The following is a 19,383-nucleotide window of genomic DNA, read 5'->3' on the forward strand; positions in this document are numbered from 1 at the left end:
CACCACAGCTAGAAAACACATCTTTTCTTAGAGAATGAAAAAGATCTCACTAAAAGAACCTAAGAAGACAACCGGTTCAATGGTAATCATAAAAACTGCAGGACATGTTCAAAGCACATGTCTACCCAGCCTAATACTCTTTCCCTAGTGTCCACCACCGCCTAAAAAAAAATTAAGCACAAGTCACCCTGCCCTCTGTTGGGAAATGTAAAGCAACCCCACTGTCAGCATCTCCACATGAGCAATCTAGAAAGCCTGAGAGTACAAGAGTCTCAGCACACTCAAGTGAACTAAATGGAAATGTATTTCATGGAAATGTTGAAGAGCCTCAACTTGCCTCAAAGCAATGGGACCAGATGGCTTGGGAACAGATGTCATCAACAAGATCAGAACATTAGTGAGATGCGAGAATTTTTGGAGATTACAGATTGTTTTGCTTAGAAAATATATCACATGTTCACATAGCCTTACACAGATTCTGGAGAACTACACTTTAGGAACAGTTCACATGGGTGAGGTATCAAAGTATTTCCTGTCCCAAATACATTAAGGCAGAAAAAAAAAAAAAAAGAGGCAGGGAAAAATCTTGGAATACTCAAATCCAAAGAAGTTTATTATACATTAACATTCTTGCTCACAAGGTACCAAAGAAACTCAGAAAGTGCATTTGAGCTTTCGTATTTCTTAGAAGAAATTGCACTTACTGCATTTTTTCTTTAAATAATATTAGCCAAAATATCTTTACTGCTGTATACAATTTCATTTATTAAAAAATATAGAGAGAGAACAGTTTTGTAGAGAAACAATATATTTACAAAAATAAACACTCTTTAAAAACACTATTCTTAAAAAAAAGTCTGAAAATATTAATGAAAGTTCTACAAAATGTGATTCCCCATACAATGGGAAATAATCACAACACAAGCACAATTATGAAGCTTATAAAGCTCAAACAAGAGTCCTGCTCAGAAACGTCCTCAAGGAAGCCTCTCTCTTGTAAACTACATAGGGAGCTTGACCTCCCTATTTAGGTAGGACTCATACTGACAGGCAGCTCACGAGACTATCCTCTTAAAGACAGGATGAAAATATTTCTCATTGTGATCACGAGAACTGAACAGAAACAGAATGAATTGCCTGGGTGGTCTTCCAAATTAGAAACAATTTTAAAATGATGCATCTTTTCAGTACTCATTCCCAGCAGGAGGAGTTAGAACACAAACTAGTGAGTCTGGAAGAAGCTCTGAGAGTAAAGGAAGGAAATACGTATTTCCTTAAGTTCCAGAAACATAGGCTGAAACTAAGGGAATGATTTGGGGTCAGCCATAAAAAGGCCGATGGTGATTGTGCTCTGGTCCACATTTATTGCTCCAGCAATGAATTGACACTACATGAACTACTAGTTTTTAGGCGTATGTACAGACCTCAAGGAAAAAAAGTAAATGATTAGTACAGGGCAAATAAAAGTAGCTCTGTCCTTTCTCTCTCTGTCAATTGCCAGAACTCAAATACATGCTGAGGAATGTCTACTTGACCCAATGACCCATGCCTTAGCCCCAGAGGCAACTGTAAAGTCTAGAACTTCTGGAGCCCACAAGCACAAAGCTGCTCAAATTACCTGAGGCTGTTTTGCTCATAACTACCATGATTTGGATGCGATGTGATGAAAGCTGCCTGTGCTCCTCCCTACCCTTTGGGCTAACCTTTTGTATTACTGAAGAATGTCAGCAAAGATCAAAATAAGCTTCTAGTGCCCATGTGACCCTATAAAGAGAAGTGGGCATTTTCTGATGAATTTTTCCATTCTTCTTTGTTGCTCAGGTCCATTAAAACAGCTGAGCAGGGCACATCCATAGCAAACGAGATGCAATCAACCACAGCTATCACAGCACTGGACGGGTCAAGTTGTTGCCACGTTCAAGTTGCAAAGAATCTCTGCTGATTTTTGCAGTATCTTCAGATCTTCCAAGCGTAGTGCTTCTACCAAAGACAGGTGTTTTTTGAGGTTTTCTTTATCCCTTTTCAACTGGGAAATCTGGAGTTTATACAAATAGGGTGAAATTACTCAAAATTCACATTAGGACATGAACACAAAATTTGTGGAAAGCTCATCACACAGTATTTTATTATTTATTTTTTTTTAATAAAAGGAAATAATCATCATGTGGATATGAAGCAGAACAAAACCAAGGAGAGGATGGGAAGGGAAACTGTTTACCTGATATCAAGCTCCTAAGTCCATACTATCCTCAAGATGTAGCTCAAGACCAGATTCACCTCATCCTCAGTGCATGCATTTCCTTTGCAAAAGCATGGTTTTCAAAACCCTTTGCCATTACAGCTATCCAACTTCACATTAAATACACGTTGCTTGCCAAAAATCAGAAAGGAAGCAGAGACTGTTTTTCTAAGAGCATAACAGTAACTTGGTCTTGAAGACCTCCCTCACAAATGGCTGGCTGACAAGGGTATTTAGCTTGGCTAGCTTTAATGAACGTACTTTCTGCAGCAAATGTACTCACAGCAGGTCTGTAACATCTTATGTGTCTACTTTATTGGAGTCTACACTTCCTTTTAAGATGTAAATGAAACTTAAGAAATTCAATAAACACATTGATATTGTGGGCAGAGCAAGTTTAAATACTATTCACTTGTTTACAGGGCTTTGTATAAGCTTTGTAACATGGTTCCTCCTTCTGCTGCAGCCACAAATGCTGCTGAGCGATTTATTTAGTTGTGTCAGTCACCCTGGGAACAAACACTACACCACACCAGTGAAGTCAATTCCCCCCACCACCACTCAACCCTAAAATTCTTAACCCTGAAAATCAGACTGCCATACATTTATGCAGGGAGAGAAAGGAATCTGGGCTACCTTGCTCTTCTAACCAAATTACCTGGAGAAGGACACGCTGTGTCTCCTCTGCTAAAAAATGGCATATTTTTGCTGTTATATTCAAAGCCTGCTGTTCGTTTCTGGCTGATATTACATCACCAAGCAGCACTCTCCTCCAGCAAGTACTAGAATCAAAATGTTTGAACAACACACAATCACTCACTGTGTTAACAACTAAATATTAAACACATGGTTATATTCATAATAACATTTCAGGCATAAGGCAAGTAGGGTTAACATGCATAAAAAAGGCACAGAGTGTACAGATATGAGGATGATGAATCAAGCAAGAGAGAGGAGATATTTAATGGTCCAAAGCAGCAGTTCTACCCCTACCCTTTCAGCCAAAGCCTCTAGTCTTCTAGAAGCTTCTAGTGCTTCTAGTCTTTACTGTTATGCCATGCTGCCACCAACTTCAGCAGCACCAGTAAGGACTAAAAGCTATTCAGTCAGGCAGATCTTATTAACATATTGACACATTTCATGTGCCTAAAACCAGTGTCATTGGGATTTATTTTTAGTTCTTATAATCAACTTCTTCCACTCAGCAATCAATGTCTGAAGCATAAATAGCTGCCCAAATCAAAACTAAGAGATAGCCTTTTTGATAACCATTTTATTATTTTTTTTTTAATTTACTATTACAAGAAAAGCTCGGGTAACCATTTTGTATTAAACCTGTGTGAGGCATGCTTGCCATTTGGAACAAATGATCAAAACTTCATTGATAGTCATTGGAGATGACTTTCAGCATCTTAATTGACCTCAGAATATCAGAAGCAAGCATGCAAGGTCAATAGCATATAAGAGTTCCATCAAACCAACAGAAAAATTGTCTGCAGTCTGAAACTTAAAGAAACCTCTGGTTTTTGAAATAGAAACGGAAAACAATGGAGGTGCGTCTAATACAAGAAAGTAAAAGAGCAAAGCAAGAAATAGGCACTCTTCACATTATATACTTTTCTCTGCCTTTCTTCTCTTCCCCTCTCACCTGGAGTCAATCAGACAGACACAGAAGACCCAAACCAGTCCCCAGTATCTCACACACAGGCAGCAAAGAACAAAGGGAAATGACGCATGCACATTGTCTAAATACTCAAAAAGTACTGAAACTTACAATTCATCTGCTCCAAGACTTAACAACTTGAGGGCTGTAAGAAGTCTCCAAGATGGTCCATCCCATCCAAAGGTCAAGTTTCTAAAAGGACAGAAGTGCTGAGATACAGAAAGTATAGGTTGTCTTCTACAGCCTGGTAGTTTTCTTCCTGATAATTATCAACAAGAGAAGATCTGCTCTTCAGAAGTAGAGGATTCCTTGACTAACCTTACCCTGCTGCTTCCCACAACTAGGAGACAGGTTGGGCCTTGAAGCCTGATATTGGTGTTTACCACTTGTATATTCTCTCACAAACAGCAAGCAAATCAGTTTGTTAGATAAAAATGATCTTATGGTGGACTTTGATATCAGAAGCAAAATTTGACTCCCAGAAAAAAAATACAAGAACACTCAACATGGAAACAAAAAACTCCAGATACCTACTGTAAGAAATCATGATCCTTCAGAATAGAAAGTTTTGCATCTCTCTGCTTGTCCAGTGGTGGAAAATATTTGAGGAGAATATCTACAAAAACACATTTAAAATATTTATGTAACTAATATGAAGAAGAAACCACAACCCTCAATTCTGAAATGATATTCCAACTGTATTTGTCACGTAGCTAAAAGACGAAAGATGAAAACTGCTAAATTTGGGAGAATTTGAACATAATCAAAAACGTATTTTGGTAGTGCTCACTACATCTTGAAAGCAATCAGCAACCTGCAGGATTTTATCCTTACAATGGAAATTCTGACTCAAACTGAAGTTATGAAAACCTTTCAGTAATTCCAGTTAGTGGGAATCAGAACTCCATTCTTGAAAACAATGATACAATCTAAGACATCCAGTTAGAAGCTCTATATAAATGGTGGTAAGAATCACAATTTTACAAAAGAAAGAGTTACCAAAACCACTTCCAATTCGAAAATGCCAATCTTTCAATTCTATGCAGTTCAAGGTGGTATCAACTCTACTCCACTTCTCAGAAGTACACAGAAATATTTTGATGGCAATAAAATAGAAGACCACAATGCCTTAATATGTATTGTGCATATATGTATATGCAAGCACATGAACTTCACTATCCTTTAGTTGTTTCTAACCACATCTCCTGTTGAAGACAATGTTAGCTCAGACACTCTGCAGTCTACTCTTGTACCTTTTAGTATCAAGACAATTTATAAATCCAACCTGATGAGACATAAACAGTGCTGTGAGGGTTATCAATGGCAACAAATCCATATTCTAGTAGCAGTCGCTGATTGTCATGAGGTCCATAGCAGATAAATACTTCTTCATATTTTTTGCACTGTGAATTTGTCTGTATTTCATAACTTCTTGCCTGTTCATTAAATGCAGCCTTTACCTTTGAGAAATCAAAAAGTAAAAGTTTTAGTCTTGGCAGAAGATGGGGGAAAAGGAATCAAGCCTTGAATATTTAAAGCCAACAGAACTGAACACTTCTCTAACACAGCAACAATGACAGGGTGCAAACAGATAAGCATTACAGATGTCTGAAAAGGCAACCCATTTGGACAATTTAACACTAGGATTACTCCAAAAATACTAGTACAAAGAACAAACATCAAAACCTTAGTCTACAGGATATGCCTGCCATCCACTCTGTAGACTTACTACAGAAGCCCCAAATAAAAGTGGCCACACGCACACTTTTATGCTGTCCCAGAAATATGCTGGCACAGTCCCATCTCTGTCACCAGGTGGAACTGCTCTGTACATTCTCCTAAGGCTAAAGGTGAAGTAACCCAAGGACTGTGTAACTCAAGATTTGTCTTAGGGAGTTAAGCCTGTGGGGAGAGCAAGGCAGGGTTATATTTACAAGTGGTTCCTCCCAATAGCTACCCTGGAAGCAAATCTCAGCCAGAAATAGAGAGCTCTCCCTGTACCTCTGCTTTACTGAGTAAGAGCCTCCAGGGTACACGTGAACCATGCATGCTCAGACTGCAGGTGTCCTCCAGATAGATAACTTCCCCCCATGAGATCTCTTGCTAACCTCCAGACACTCCTAATCCATCACATAAATGTATACTGCATTGGGATAATACATTCATAAATCAAGAAATTAAGTGATCTATTCTTAGTCTCTTACCTGAACATTTGGACTGTGGTTTAGCAAATCTAAATATGGTGCCAATGCATAAACATCTGGCTCAAGAGAAAAACATTCCCTCTGGGAATGTTTCATGTATATTGTTCTGGTATTTATAGTGCACCAAGCCCACTCTAAGGCACTGTAGTTAAAAATAGTTCCTGTGTTCTCAGCAAATAAAGACTGCAGGGAAGAGAAAAAAGCCTTGGAAGACGTGTACAATTCATGAACCATTGTTCTCTGCTCCTCAGCCTTACTTCTTAAAGGTTCAGGAAGAAGGCTCACTACATCTTGCTCCAAACACACAGGGCAAGTGTATGACTTTGGTAAAACATCAAGATATGGCTTCCACAGAGATTTCTCACCAGCATGCTTCTCTGCTATTAAAAATGTGCACAGTGCTATCAAAGGAGATACAGGAGGCTTCCATCTATTAAAAAAAAAAAAAAAAAAAAAAAAAAAAAAAAGGCAGGTACACAGAGGTGAGTTAGGAAATTGATATAGTAGTATTTTGTCTATCTTTTAATTCTTTGAAATGTTATAAATAACTTCTATTTTAAAGTTCTTTGTAGTTAATTTCCTTTTGATGATTTCAAAGGGGCTTTTGACTTCATTTTACTGAGAAGCTATAAAAGTCAGTTTGCGGTAAAAAATTCAGGTTCACCTGTTGTTGTGTTTTTTTAGTATAGATAACAAGTACTCATGAACCTATTACAGCAAATCATGGACCCAGGAGGGCCACAAGAATGATCAAGGGGCTGAAGCACCTCTCCTGTAAAGACAGGCTAAGGGAGCTGGGGTTGTTCAGCCTGGAGAAGATAAAGCTCAGCGGAGACCTCAGAGCAGCCTTCTAGTACCTAAAGGGAGCCTGCAGGAAAGCTGGGGAAGGACTCCTTTGTCAGGGAGTGCAATGATAGGACAAGGAGTAACGGTTTTAAACTAAGAAAGAGTAGATTTAGATCAGATACAAGCAAGAAGTTCTTTACTCAGAGGTTGAAGAACTGCCACAGACACTGGAACAGGTTGCCCAGAGAAGCTGTGGATGCCCCATCCCTCAAAGTGTTCAAGTCCAGGCTGGATGGAGCCTTAGGCAACCTGGTCTAGTGGGTGGTGTCCCTGCCCATGGCATGGGGACTGGAACTGGGTGGTCTTTAAGGTCCCTTCCAACCCAAACCATGCTGTGATTTTATGATTCAACCCAACATCCAGCACAGGCCTTTGTCCTGAACTTTCTAAAACGCTTGAACTTTCTAAAAGTTCAGGTGATTACTTTGCTGCCTCATGTTATTCACCTTCTTCTATTGAAGCATACTTTCGAATTTGTAAGAAACCATTCATAACTGGCATTTAGGTCCAAGATGGCTCTAGTGGCAGGTCAAGTTCAAACCTGTACCATGCCTCCAGCTCCACCTAGCCGATTATCTGAGCATTCCACATGCAGGAGAGTATGTAAAAAATACAAGTTAGGATACGCAGTTCAAAATTCTACCACCACTTAAGATGATTTATCTACTATTGAGCAACTCACAGGAAGGGTCAGCTGAGAAAGTTGTTTTCCTTTATTGCCACATGTCACTTTTCACTTACTTGATAATGTATTCTCCTAAACAGCTGCTAAGGACGGTGTCCGTGGTGAGTAAGCATTTTTCAGGCAATGAAATAACCAGTTCCCCTGCCTTCAAGGGAACAAAAAAAAGTAAAGGTCAAGTGTAAATGACTCATATACTATGTGATTTATGAAGAGAGAGCCAAGAGAACCCTAATGACAGGAAGCAATCAGATGTGATGTTGAATTTAATGGAAACTAACATGGCTTTAAGACGGTCACTGTCCAGGGAAGGAATGACCTGCAACTAGTATGAACTGTCACCTGCAGAAACTCACCTGTTCACAAAACAGTTTGGTGCCTGGCTCCTCAGCATCACTACCTTCTGTACTATATTTTATAACTGGTCTCACAAACACTGGCTCTTCTATCAACAGAGCAGCATGGAGTAGGGATGTTTAAGGTCATGTCTACCCTGACATTGTTCAAGCTGCCATGTGTGTAAATTAGCTTTCACCCCTAGCTTGAGAGGTACATGTCCATCCCTGTAGGGAGAAGACATAAATCAAGCCAATACTCTCCTCTTCCCATTTCTCTCCTGCATTTCCCTATCCTGTTCGAGTATAGCTGAGCATAGCTCTCATTTCATTAACTGCAGACTTCCAGCTCTGTGGATGATCCAAGCCTCTGGCTTCAACTGCTGGCTCTGGCCCCAAGAACATAGGCTGAGCCAGCATGAGAACCTACACTGTTCTCCACACAGACTCTCCACTGCATCTCCTTCCTATCTCTTGCCATATTCTGTTTCACAAAAGGCTCTGGGTCTAATTTCCCAACATTTGATATGCTATTCTCATGCCAGTTAAGAAACTTCTCCAAAAATATTTTCTGAGAGGCACTCTGCAATTGGAGATCAGTCTTGCTATGCCAGTATCTGAAGGTCAAAGTATTTTTTCTATTATACCCCATTTCTGCTGGGAATGTTAACAAAATTACATTTTTATTACTTGATTATCGACAAAGAAGAGGGCCATTGAAGGGCGGTTAAGGCTGTGGTTTCACATTATGGTTAAGATAATCTAACACCAAATGTTGCTTAAAAGCCTTGACCCCTTCCCTCCATCTCCCTCCCTGACGTGCTATTGCTCCCTTTGTACCACCTGGTCTAACCAAGGTGTGCCATTTCCAGGAGCAAATCTATCAAAGGTAAGGGAGAGTCTTCTACTGGTTTAGCTTCCTGAGGCAATTTATCCCACGAGCAAGGAAACTGCTAGAAGCCAGTGGCTGAGGAAAAATGCACAAAGCAAGAAATGGGCCTGCTCCTTCTGTTTTCAGTTAGCCACTGACTGCCTTAAATTGAAATGTAAGACTGCATACTAAATTGCTGTAAATGAGTATAGTAATGCCCTCATCCAATGAATCCTCAGAGTATATACAATATAATTTTGCAGATATGACAACATTACGATTTCTAGTATCAGGCTAGAAATTACATTCACAATGAGGACTGCAAACACCTTGTCCGGAATTTTGAGTTTCCTTGTTGCAAAAGTCACATTCTGTGATTCAATGATTACAATTTAACGAACCTAGAGGTTAGAGGAATCTAGAGGTTCGTTTAGAGGAGCTCCTGCATTACAATCAACATTACTAACCTGAAGAGCTTTTGTTGTCATCAGTCCTCTTCCTGTATCTGAAGCAGAAACAAAGAGAATGTTTATAGTAAAATACAAGAGACTATGGTAAGCTGCAATAAATTTACAGGCCAACACGGAATAAGTCTGAAAGAACATATATCTCTCTGAAAAATCATAAAAGCCAATTATGGATTGTTGTAAATACACACCACATTTCTTTTTCTCTTTTTACTCTATTTCCCTTTTTACTTTTCTACTATTTTTCAGGACCTGAAGAAAGCCCTTTCCCTGCAACAGTTGTCCAGTTCTAGCAATTACTCAATTCCTTCTTCCCAATTTTTTCTTTAAGCACATCTTTCATCACTGGCTCCTGGCCTTGTTTTCAAAGTTTTAACTTCACTTTACAATTTCTATTTGCAACATTTTTCTCTGATTCATACTACCTTCTCTACTCTCTCTTCAATATTGCAAAAGTTTTTGAAATGCTATCTAATTGAAGAGAAAAAATATGGGTAGATATCTTTACTGTAAAAAGTAGTATATGACTCTGACCTCTAAAATCATTTACTTATCTGTATCACTAGAACTGCTGAACTAGCACAGGAAAATAAAAGGTAAAGAAATGATACCAAGGTTAGATTCCGATACTGGAAGCACTTGAGATGATACTTTCTTATTGAAAACTGTACTATTAACACTTAAAATCTCCATTTCTACAAGGAATTTGGCATAGGTTTACATGTTTTACAGCATACCTGATAACTCTCATAACAGAGTTTTACACAAAAGTATCTCCATATAAGCAACAGTTTACAGTATTTCAGGCCTCCACATACACTTGTTCGTGTTAAAATGACATTAACGTGCACTTACCAAAAGTCCTTAAAAGACTAATGGTAATTTATTTTTTTTTTTTTTTTGCTAATATGTATGATTCAAAGTCAAAGTAGGATTACAACATTCTTAATCAAAAACATGTACCACCAATAAATAATTAGAACATTACCCCGGAATTGTGCTGGTCTTAAATTACTGTCTTCAAACCCTCTGTCTTTCAGCCACTTCTTAAGTTTAATATATTCCAGTTTGTGACTGCAGTTGACTAAAAATGAAAGAGAGGTTTAATGCTATAAAATAGTGCTCTACTATAAAGCAAAACAAATACAAAAATGTGACTGCGTGTTCATAAAAAAAATATATTTTGAACTTTTTAGTACAGCATAACAGAATAGCAAGAAAGGCTCTCCTTGAACTAGCTTACTAAATTCTGGGCCTCTGGGCACTGGGAGCTCTCAGAAGCGTTGGAGTTATTCAACAAATACAAGGGACAAAGAATTTAAGAATAACATGATGCCTCCCAACAGCCACAAAGTAGAGCTCACAGTATTCTGACTGGGAATGTAATGTTAGAATACTTGTATAGGAAAATAAATAAGTAAATAAATAAATCTGAATGTTATTTGTAAAATACAAAAATGTTTGAGAAATGTGCACCATAAAATGATACCTAGATAAACAACTATTTAGCAGTACTTTCAGGGACAGTACCTCCATGCATGAAACTCTGCAAGCGTTTTCTTCTTCTCTTTCGACCTGTCCGGCCTCTGTTTCTCTTCATATTAAGAAACAGATCTCACCTTTTTTAGAGGGCCTGAATTCAGGAAAAAAGAGAAAAAAAAAATATTTAATGACCACTTCAAATGTTGCATGTTTCTTTCATTTCAATAAGAGAAATCAGACCACGGCCTGCTTAATACACAAGCTCTTTAAATTTAAGCAAATGTGCTACAAGCAAACCCATAAACGAGGGCGGGTGATGGGGTGAGAGAAGATGGAAGCCTTTATCTCCAGCATCATCTTGGCCAAGGCATGGCCATAACCGGCTAAAGGAAATGAGACGCGGGTGCTTATATGCACAGAACTAAAACAGTTTCCGAAGAGCAAATATATTAAGAGTTATGGAAAATCAACAGCCAAAAACGGCTGCCCCAGGCACCCACCCAGCTGCCTCCAGCCCACCTGCAACAAGGGGTAAAGTCCCCACCGCCACCAACCCCTTGACCAGCCCACCCGCCCCGGCCCTGCCCGCCGCGGGAGGCGGGGCCCCGGCCGCCATTTTAGGTCCGTGCGCCTGCCCCTGGGGAGCGTGGTCTGTGGCGGGCCGCCAGGTCAACCTCCTGCAGCGCGGTGCTCGGGGTCCAGGGGCAGGCACGCAGAGCCAGAGGTGGGTCGGGGAGTGCTGGCTGCCCCTCGGGTCTGTCCGCAGGGCTCGTCCCGCGGCAGCACGGAGACTCTTGGGGACTTGGGTTGGGTCTTGGCTTGTGGGATGCTTTCTGCTTTTGTTTTAGGGCGAAAAAGGGGCGCTGGGGAGGTGGTGGGCGGCCAGCGGGACATCGGTGTTGAAGCGGGAGGGGAGGCTGGGCATGAGTTGTCCGGCATCTCCGGCGTGATGTGGGTGATTTTTGGGAGCTGGTGAGGGTTTCGTCCTGCTAGGTGCCTGCTCGTGGTTCCTTGCAAGCTCCTTTTGGAAGGGAATAGCAGTTAAAAGTGGACAAAAACTGCTTTTGGAACTTCATTATATGGGTATAATGCAGGTTTTAATGCGCTGCATCCACAAGAAGAGCCGTTTTCTGCAGTGGACTTTATGTCCGAAGCTGTCTGATGTGTTAAATGGAAGAAAAGTTGTGTGAGGGCAATGCATGGTCCTGTTTGTATCCCTCTGAAAACACTAGAACTAGTTCTGCTCGGCACTTCAGGATCAAGCTGCTCCTCTCCTATTTTTCAGCCCTGTTTTCCCAGTTTTGACTTCATCAGTGCTTGACCTGAACCAGCTGAATGCCTTGAAAAAAAGGGGAATGGTCATCCTATAAGGTGTACGTCCAAAAGACTGTAATCCTATCAAAAGTTAAGTTAGCCATGCAGACTAGTGACTTTTAAAGTCCAACCAGTGACAGAGTTCAAACTTTTTAACAGCGAATATATTTCTTTGCTAATACTCCCCACTACTTCACTAAATTAATGTACAGTTGTAGGTTTACATAATTCAAAGAGAAATTCTAAATTGGATTTTTAAGAAAAAAAAAATACTTAAATCCTTTTTCAGATATCCGTTTTGTCCATCAGAGTGTGAAACTTTTCTTGTTTACCATTTGCAGTTACTGTCACTTTGGTGTACGTTCAGAGAGGACAATGTCCAGCGTGGCTGTGGTGACCGGCTCCAACAAGGGGATCGGCTTCGAAATCGTGCGGGCTATGTGCAAGCGGTTCCCAGGGGATGTGTACCTCACAGCCCGGGACCCCGGACGTGGCCAGGAAGCAGTGGCGAAGCTCCAGGAGGAAGGGCTGCATCCTCTCTTCCACCAGCTGGATATTGATGATCCGCAGAGCATCAGAGCTCTGCGGGACTTCCTAAAGCAGAAATATGGAGGTCTGAATGTGCTGGTGAACAATGCAGCGATAGCTTTCAAAGGTAGGAAGCAGACTGGGTTAGTCATATGTGGTATAAAGTTATGTGAAGAAGGTTGGTATATGCATCAAGGGTTTTATAAAGCTGCTTTTATGGGATTTCGGTGCCAACACCGTACTGCTTTTTTTGGCTGGGCAAGCTGCCTGCTATCTCAAGTATGATGAGAGGGTGACGTGAAACAGCTCTTCTGTGAGCACCTGATGGGTTAACTGTGTATGTAAAGATGCTTCCCTGGAGTATTTTATTTGCATTGTGTTCAGAGCGTGCAAATACTCAAGATGCACAGTGCACTTGAGCAAAGGGATTTGTTGCCTTGGTGCACATGAGTTTCATCAGACCTCTGGCAGCCCATTATAGATATGAATGTTGGCCACATTCCTCTGGGATCTGAGTTTTCTGTGTTTTGTGAGCCTTGTACTTTGCTCTGTGCATTATCTGCTCAGGAGTTCAGTTGATAAAAAGAACCTTCAACTCTGCGTGTTCCTGTCACCTTTACTTCTCATTACCTTTCTCAGATTATTCAATTGTCTATAAGACAGTTAATCTAAATCTTGCTGTGCTGAGCAGGAATTTAAACTTTTCATCTCCTAGTAGATAGAAAGGCAGTGAAAGTGAGGAAGGCACCACAGTTATAACGTAGAAGAGTGCATTCTACTTGTAGATGTTTATAAAAACAAATTGAGAATCACGTTAGCTTCAGATGAAGCAAATCGCAAGCATGACTACTAGTTCATTTCCCTGCCAGTAAAAGCTTGCTCTTCTGTTTTTTGGTGTTGTTTATTTTTTGTGTGTGTGGTTTTTTTTTTTTTTAATCTATCTTCTGTTGGGTTTTGTTTTTTTTAATCTTTGCCTGGTCTGTAATTAGGACGTTAACTGTTCAAGCATAGCAAAAGCATTGTTTCATCCACTCACAATATGGGTTAAGGCAGCCTGTCAGGTAGTATGGACCAAACCTCACTTGCTGCTGAAGATGGAGCTTCTTACAAAGTGGAAATGTAGCGAGGGTGTTCTGAAGTCAAGTCATTGTTTATGTTTTGCTTGGTACTCTGCAGGAAAATTGCTCGTGTTAATGATCAGCTCGATAAGGGGCAACTCTTAATAGAATTCAAGTGCATCCTGAAGTGTGGACAAATAGAGCAGTGCTAAAACCTAACAGCAATGGTTAAATGATTGCATCTCTGTCCAAGGTTATTGCACAAAAAAGCCTGCAGGTCTCCAGGCCAGCATTTCTTCAGTTCATAATCAGGGCCCTAGCTCAACCTGCAAGTGACAACACGTTTGAGCTAGACTAGACCATGACTGCCATAGTTGAGGTGCAGTGTGTGTTTCCCCTTGCTGACTTTGCAGCGACCATAGCCTTCACCAGGATGGATACCGGGGCAGCTGAAACAAAAAAAAATAATCCAGAAATCACGCCAGCTAGATTGGCTAGGGCTCATCTATGGGAGATCTCAGGTATATTATTGTATAGATACTGGACAGATAAATCACAGAATTGTTTAGATTGGAAACAACTATAAAGAGCATGAAGTCCAACCATCAACCTAACACTACCAAGTCTGCCACTAAGCCATATCCCTAAAGCACCACATGCACAACTAGGTGAAAATAGCGTGAGCAGTGAGGTGTCTGTTAATTCCTTTACAACAACATAGATTTTTCTATTCATAAATTGCTTCCAGGCGCTTAGAACTTGACTCGTCATGCTGACAATGCACCGTGAGTCAGCAGTAGATCATGTGATGGGTTCCTCTATCACAGTTCTTATCTCTAACTGCTATTGTGTAAGGATCTAACAGAGGTTAGAGAGTTACACCTAAGTATAATTACTTGCTCTGATCCTTATCTCATATTCTGGCTTTAATTCTTGCTTTCTTGGTTTTTGCTGCCATCCCAGAATTTATGGTCTCCTTTCTTGATTGTAGTACTGTGTGTTATTGCAGTCTGTCAAAGATTAGATTTGTCATTATATTGAATTTATTGTTCAGTTTTTGTGCTGCGCTACAGGTAGTCCAGCAAAGTCCTTAGTCCACCAAAAATGTCCCTGTATGAAATGACTGTGTACTCAGGACTTGTTTTCTGGATGAGTTTCTGTGTGTCATTCTAGTAACATTTGTTAAGTCAGGGGAGGGCGTATCAATTGGATGTTACAAGGTTATATTTTGTTTGACAAATGGTTGGGTTTCTGAGAGCAAGGGAATTTTTGGATTGCGTGGATTTTTATCTTTTTCTCCTGTTGTCACAGCTTTTGCAATAGGCTATGGTCCGGCTTTTATCTCTGTTTTAAATGCAACCAAGTGATCTGCTTGAGACTGACTTATTTACAGTTATTTAAGCAGAGTTTTGCAATAAAACCATACCTATGTTAACCAGCAAGTGATCTGTTACTGCTTCTCTGAGTTTACGTAGGTCTGGACTATGGAGACCAAGTGAAGACCTACCTATTTTGTGTAGGTGGCCTTTATCACTGCAGAGATTGAGCTTGTAGCAGATGAGGGAGAATGCTGTCTCTTTAACTTAGTTCCCCTCAAACAGGAGGATGCACAGCATATGGCTTATTGCTGAGCCAAATTGTCAGCTGATGGCACATCCTACCCCACTTTTGGTGGTGGCAAGCTGTCAATTCTGTCTGAGATCACAGCCTTAAGCAGTCCATGGAACTGCACCGTACGATTACCTAAATCAGCTTCTTGCTCTTTCCTAGCTGCTGTTTCCTACTGTTGTGCTTGTGTCAGCACAGATCTGTCAGTTTAGGGAAATGATTTATCACACTGGTATTTATCTGTGGGCTTTTTTGGACTGCAGCAGATGTTATCCCTCACCCTTTACAGAATGTTTTACAGTGTTTGTTGCAATTCTGTACTGCTCTGACTCCCAAGTCCTGTCTGAGAACCCAAAAAGACATGGCAAGAAATGGGTCAGGATATGGAAGCATTTGTCTGCCTTGGTTTTGGATCTTAATGCCAGAGGAGTAGTCAAACTTCTGCATCTTCGGTGGCAGTATCCTGGATTCAGGATCTCTTTTGCTCTCAATTGCCCCTCTTACCCATCCTCTCCCAAAATATGTCAGGATGCTGGCAAAGTGCTGCACTGTGTATTTAAGAGGAGAGGGCACCTCCAAGTTTGCTTGAATGTGGTAGTCACAGTCCATACACTGAGAACTAGATGTGAGCAGGTAGGTCATTGGACAATGATAAGATAAATTTGTTTGTTTTTGTTGGTTGAAATAACTTCCTTTCAAACAGTAATATAATTCTGTTTTGTTTTGTTTTTTCCTCCCTTGCTGCTGCCTCTTACAAAAAGTTAATGACCAAACTCCGTTTGCGGTCCAAGCAGAGGTTACCCTGAAGACAAACTTTTTTGGAACTAGGAATGTTTGCACAGAATTGTTGCCTATCATGAAGCCTTATGGTAAGTGTAACATAACAAGTAGAGAAATAGTTTTATGTGTTTTTTTGGTGCTCATTAACTGGCAAAATCCTGTCATGTCTCAAGCACACTGGATTGAAGTGGAATTTTCATGGCACCCGCAAGAAGAAATGAAGAATTCACACGTTCTTTCCATGCTACTTGTCTACATAAATTATTCTCGCTTTAGAAGGGACATTTTGATGATACAATTAGGATAAGGAGGCCACTAAAAATAGTGTTCCTGTTGGGTTTGATGCGATACACCTGTCCTTGCAACTGAAGAAACCTTCTCGATAGGCTGTTGGTCTGTCTCTATTTAGATCACAGACTTTGCTGTATTTGCAGGTGTTTAGTGATAAAGTTATAAATAGCACTCAACGATGCTTTACACTGCCGTAATTTGGTGGTAGCAGGAGGAACTAGAGGAAAAACTTTACCAAAAATGGTAAATAGAATGGAGGAGACCAGGATAAAGGAAGACAGATGCATCAATAATAAACGGATGTTAGCAGCATGCAAAATAATCTGTACTCATCAGATGACTGTCCTGCACAGAATGCTCCTCTTGTCAAAACCTAGAGTGCTTGAATGCTGCTAATATGTCACAGACAATGTGAAAGGAGGGTATTTGGATCCAATTCCTACATCAAACTCAAAGTTGTTATGCTTGTTGTTGTTTGGTTTTTTTTCTTTCCAATAGCAGTATTTTCAAACTTGTGATTGAGTGATATTTCCATAGATATTTGGATAAGTGCTTGATGCTATAAGTGAAGTGTAGTCTATACTGACATCTAAGTACACCTACAATTTGCATGAGAAAAGGAGTAGATGAGATAAAAGTTGGGAATTCTGAGTCCACAGGGAGGAGGGAAAGGACACAAAGTGAATTTGAGTCAGTAGGTGGGGGAGAATAAAGAGCACCAAAATTGCAATTTAGTCCCCTGTACCAATGGCAAAGAACAGGTATTTTAATAAAGTCATTCACAAAAATGATTAATTTCTGTGGCTTTTAAGGTCTAAATCCTGCATTCGTTCCTTAGTTCATTCTGTGCTGAAGAGCTAGGGGAGAAATAGCTTACTGCAGTTTTGCATGCTGGGATTTGTAGACCATCAGGTATTCTATAAACAAGCTGATACTCTCAACCTAGGAACTAGGTTGCTTTTGCTGTATTATGCATTATTCTGGCGTTTGGGGTATTTTCCTGTGGCACCTTCTTAAGGCTGTTGCAGAACTGAGAATGTTTTCCACCAGAATTTCAAGACTGCATTTAAAGTCTGGCTGCCCTTAACTGAGAAAGCCACTTACTGCTCTGACTGTGCCTACAGACTGTAACAGGCTGTATCCTGCAAGCCTACCTGAAGTTCAGTAGAGAGCTTTTGCAGTTTTTGCACCTTAAATTATCCTTTCTGATGGAATTCACTAGAGGCATTGAACTCTGGGTAGACTGTGATCCTCAGAAGTTCTTCAAAATAGTCCACATAAAATATTTTACAGGTATTCACTTAAGCAGCAAACACACAACTGTAGAGCAAACTTACTTCAAGTTTGGGTGTATTTAGTGTGCATAAATGTAAATATTCTTTATTCTCTTTTTTTTCTCAGGTAGAGTGGTGAATGTCTCTAGCATGGCAAGTAGCTCGGCTCTGGGACGCTGCAGCCAAGAACTACAGAAGAAGTTTCGCAGCGACACAATCACCGAGGAAGAGTTGGTGGAGCTCATGACAAAATTTGTGGAAGATACCAAGAAAAATGTGCATGAGAAAGAGGGGTGGCCAAATACTGCCTATGGGGTGTCCAAAATTGGTGTCACAGTCTTGTCCAGGATTCAAGCCCGGATGTTTAATGAGAAAAGAAAAGGGGACCACATCCTTCTCAATGCCTGCTGCCCTGGGTGGGTAAGAACAGACATGGCAGGTCCTAAGGCCCCTAAATCACCAGAGGAAGGGGCTGAGACCCCAGTTTACTTAGCCCTTTTGCCTTCGGATGCTGATGGTCCTCATGGCCAGTTTGTTAGTGAGAAAACTGTTCAGACCTGGTGATTTTATGGTTAGTGGACCCATGCAAGCGGTAATATGGCTGTGTGCCTTGGTAGTGACACCCCGAGCAGTCTCATCCTTTCCACAGCAGTGTGAGGGTCCTTTGTCATTACGGTGGGGGTTACATTTCCAGTGTTTCTCTAACACTGTGTTTACGCTCAGAATCTTCCCAGCAGCATCTGTTAACCTCGTTAACACGTTAACCTCCGCTGAGGTGCCTGACCTTGTTTACCAGAATTTGGTCTCCATTAAGTCACTGCCAGCCCTTCACTTCTCATGCTACCCCTGAGACAGCCATGGATCTCTGGCATGGGGCTCTGATGAGACAAATGCCTTATGCTTTCTTAGTGCAACAGATCTTTTTGGGAACCACAGGTTCTTGAGTTTGTATGTGATTTCTTAAAGGAGAATTAGTTGTTCGTTTTTTGTTTTTCTCAGAGCTACAATCTAACCAGTTTTTGGGGGAAGCTAATCAGATTCAAACAGAACCACTTGTATAAAAATTCCTTGTCACTACAAAATGGAATTAGGTGAAAATAAAAATTGCACTTGTATACCATTAGTTGGAAAACCTGTCCAGTGGGCTTTATTAATGTGTACGCCAATAAATGATTACTTCTGGACTTCTATTATTGTGATACTAAAAATAGATGTTTGTTGAAAATACACTTTAATTTTTTGCATCCAGACCTGTAGCTGGAATATGTGATGTTTGGAATATATTAAGAGAAAATAAACTATAGAACTGATAATAGCAAACATCTCCAGGACTTCCAGTTCATTTATTGTGCAGTCAGAAGTTTCCTTATTAATAACCCAGATTATGTGTACTCTGTGTAGTAGAGCAATTGAACTATGAATGTTATGTTACTATTATAGGGTAGGGCTGAAATACACATAATTATCAGAGTAAAAATTTTCTCTAAGCAAAATTACAACTAGGGAAAGCAGTGACGTGTAGAGCACCAATTTTTTGAGGGATTTCAAATGTTGGTTGTTGCATTTCAAATGCTTAACCTTGAAAGGGTTGCCCCTGCACTTCAAGCTGGGAGGTGCAGGCATGTCACAGCAGAGGTGTAGGGTGAGGTAGCTGGCTGCAGCAGGTGGGAGCAAGGTGGGTTTAGGTCATCCTCAGGCAATAACTGTGCAGCCTTCTCCATAATACCTGGTTTTGTCCAGC

The 19,383-nt window shown here is 40.5% G+C and overlaps 2 protein-coding genes across 9 annotated transcripts; one reads left to right on the forward strand and one right to left on the reverse strand.

The window, feature by feature from the left end:
* Positions 1–592: 592 nt before the first annotated feature.
* On the reverse strand, positions 593–11,408 carry SETD4 (SET domain containing 4). 7 transcript variants are annotated; one of them, XM_072026801.1, is made up of 11 exons: positions 11,360–11,408; positions 10,838–10,940; positions 10,296–10,391; positions 9,308–9,345; positions 7,694–7,782; positions 6,107–6,536; positions 5,188–5,362; positions 4,437–4,518; positions 4,014–4,094; positions 2,898–3,021; positions 593–2,035 (listed from the first exon to the last, which is right to left on the reverse strand). In XM_072026801.1, the coding sequence occupies exons 2-11, from the start codon at positions 10,905–10,907 to the stop codon at positions 1,901–1,903; spliced, it is 1,320 nt and encodes a 439-aa protein (XP_071882902.1). In that variant the 5' UTR covers positions 10,908–10,940; positions 11,360–11,408; the 3' UTR covers positions 593–1,900. The 7 variants fall into 7 exon arrangements, 6 of the variants coding, with proteins under 6 accessions (XP_071882902.1, XP_005012940.3, XP_005012939.3 ...); XM_005012883.6 differs by having other exon boundaries at positions 11,290–11,364; XM_005012882.6 differs by having other exon boundaries at positions 11,309–11,361.
* LOC101794661 (carbonyl reductase [NADPH] 1) lies at positions 11,380–18,966 on the forward strand. Of its 2 annotated transcripts, none has more exons than XM_005012881.5 (4): positions 11,380–11,513; positions 12,445–12,758; positions 16,059–16,166; positions 17,770–18,966. In XM_005012881.5, exons 2-4 carry the CDS (start codon positions 12,479–12,481, stop codon positions 18,204–18,206), a joined length of 825 nt encoding a protein of 274 aa, XP_005012938.3. In that variant the 5' UTR covers positions 11,380–11,513; positions 12,445–12,478; the 3' UTR covers positions 18,207–18,966. The 2 variants fall into 2 exon arrangements, with proteins under 2 accessions (XP_005012938.3, XP_012948778.1); XM_013093324.5 differs by lacking the exon at positions 11,380–11,513 and adding an exon at positions 12,139–12,162.
* Positions 18,967–19,383: the final 417 nt, after the last annotated feature.

This window comes from Anas platyrhynchos, chromosome 1 (genome assembly GCF_047663525.1).
Source record: "Anas platyrhynchos isolate ZD024472 breed Pekin duck chromosome 1, IASCAAS_PekinDuck_T2T, whole genome shotgun sequence".
NCBI classification, from domain to species: domain Eukaryota; kingdom Metazoa; phylum Chordata; class Aves; order Anseriformes; family Anatidae; genus Anas; species Anas platyrhynchos.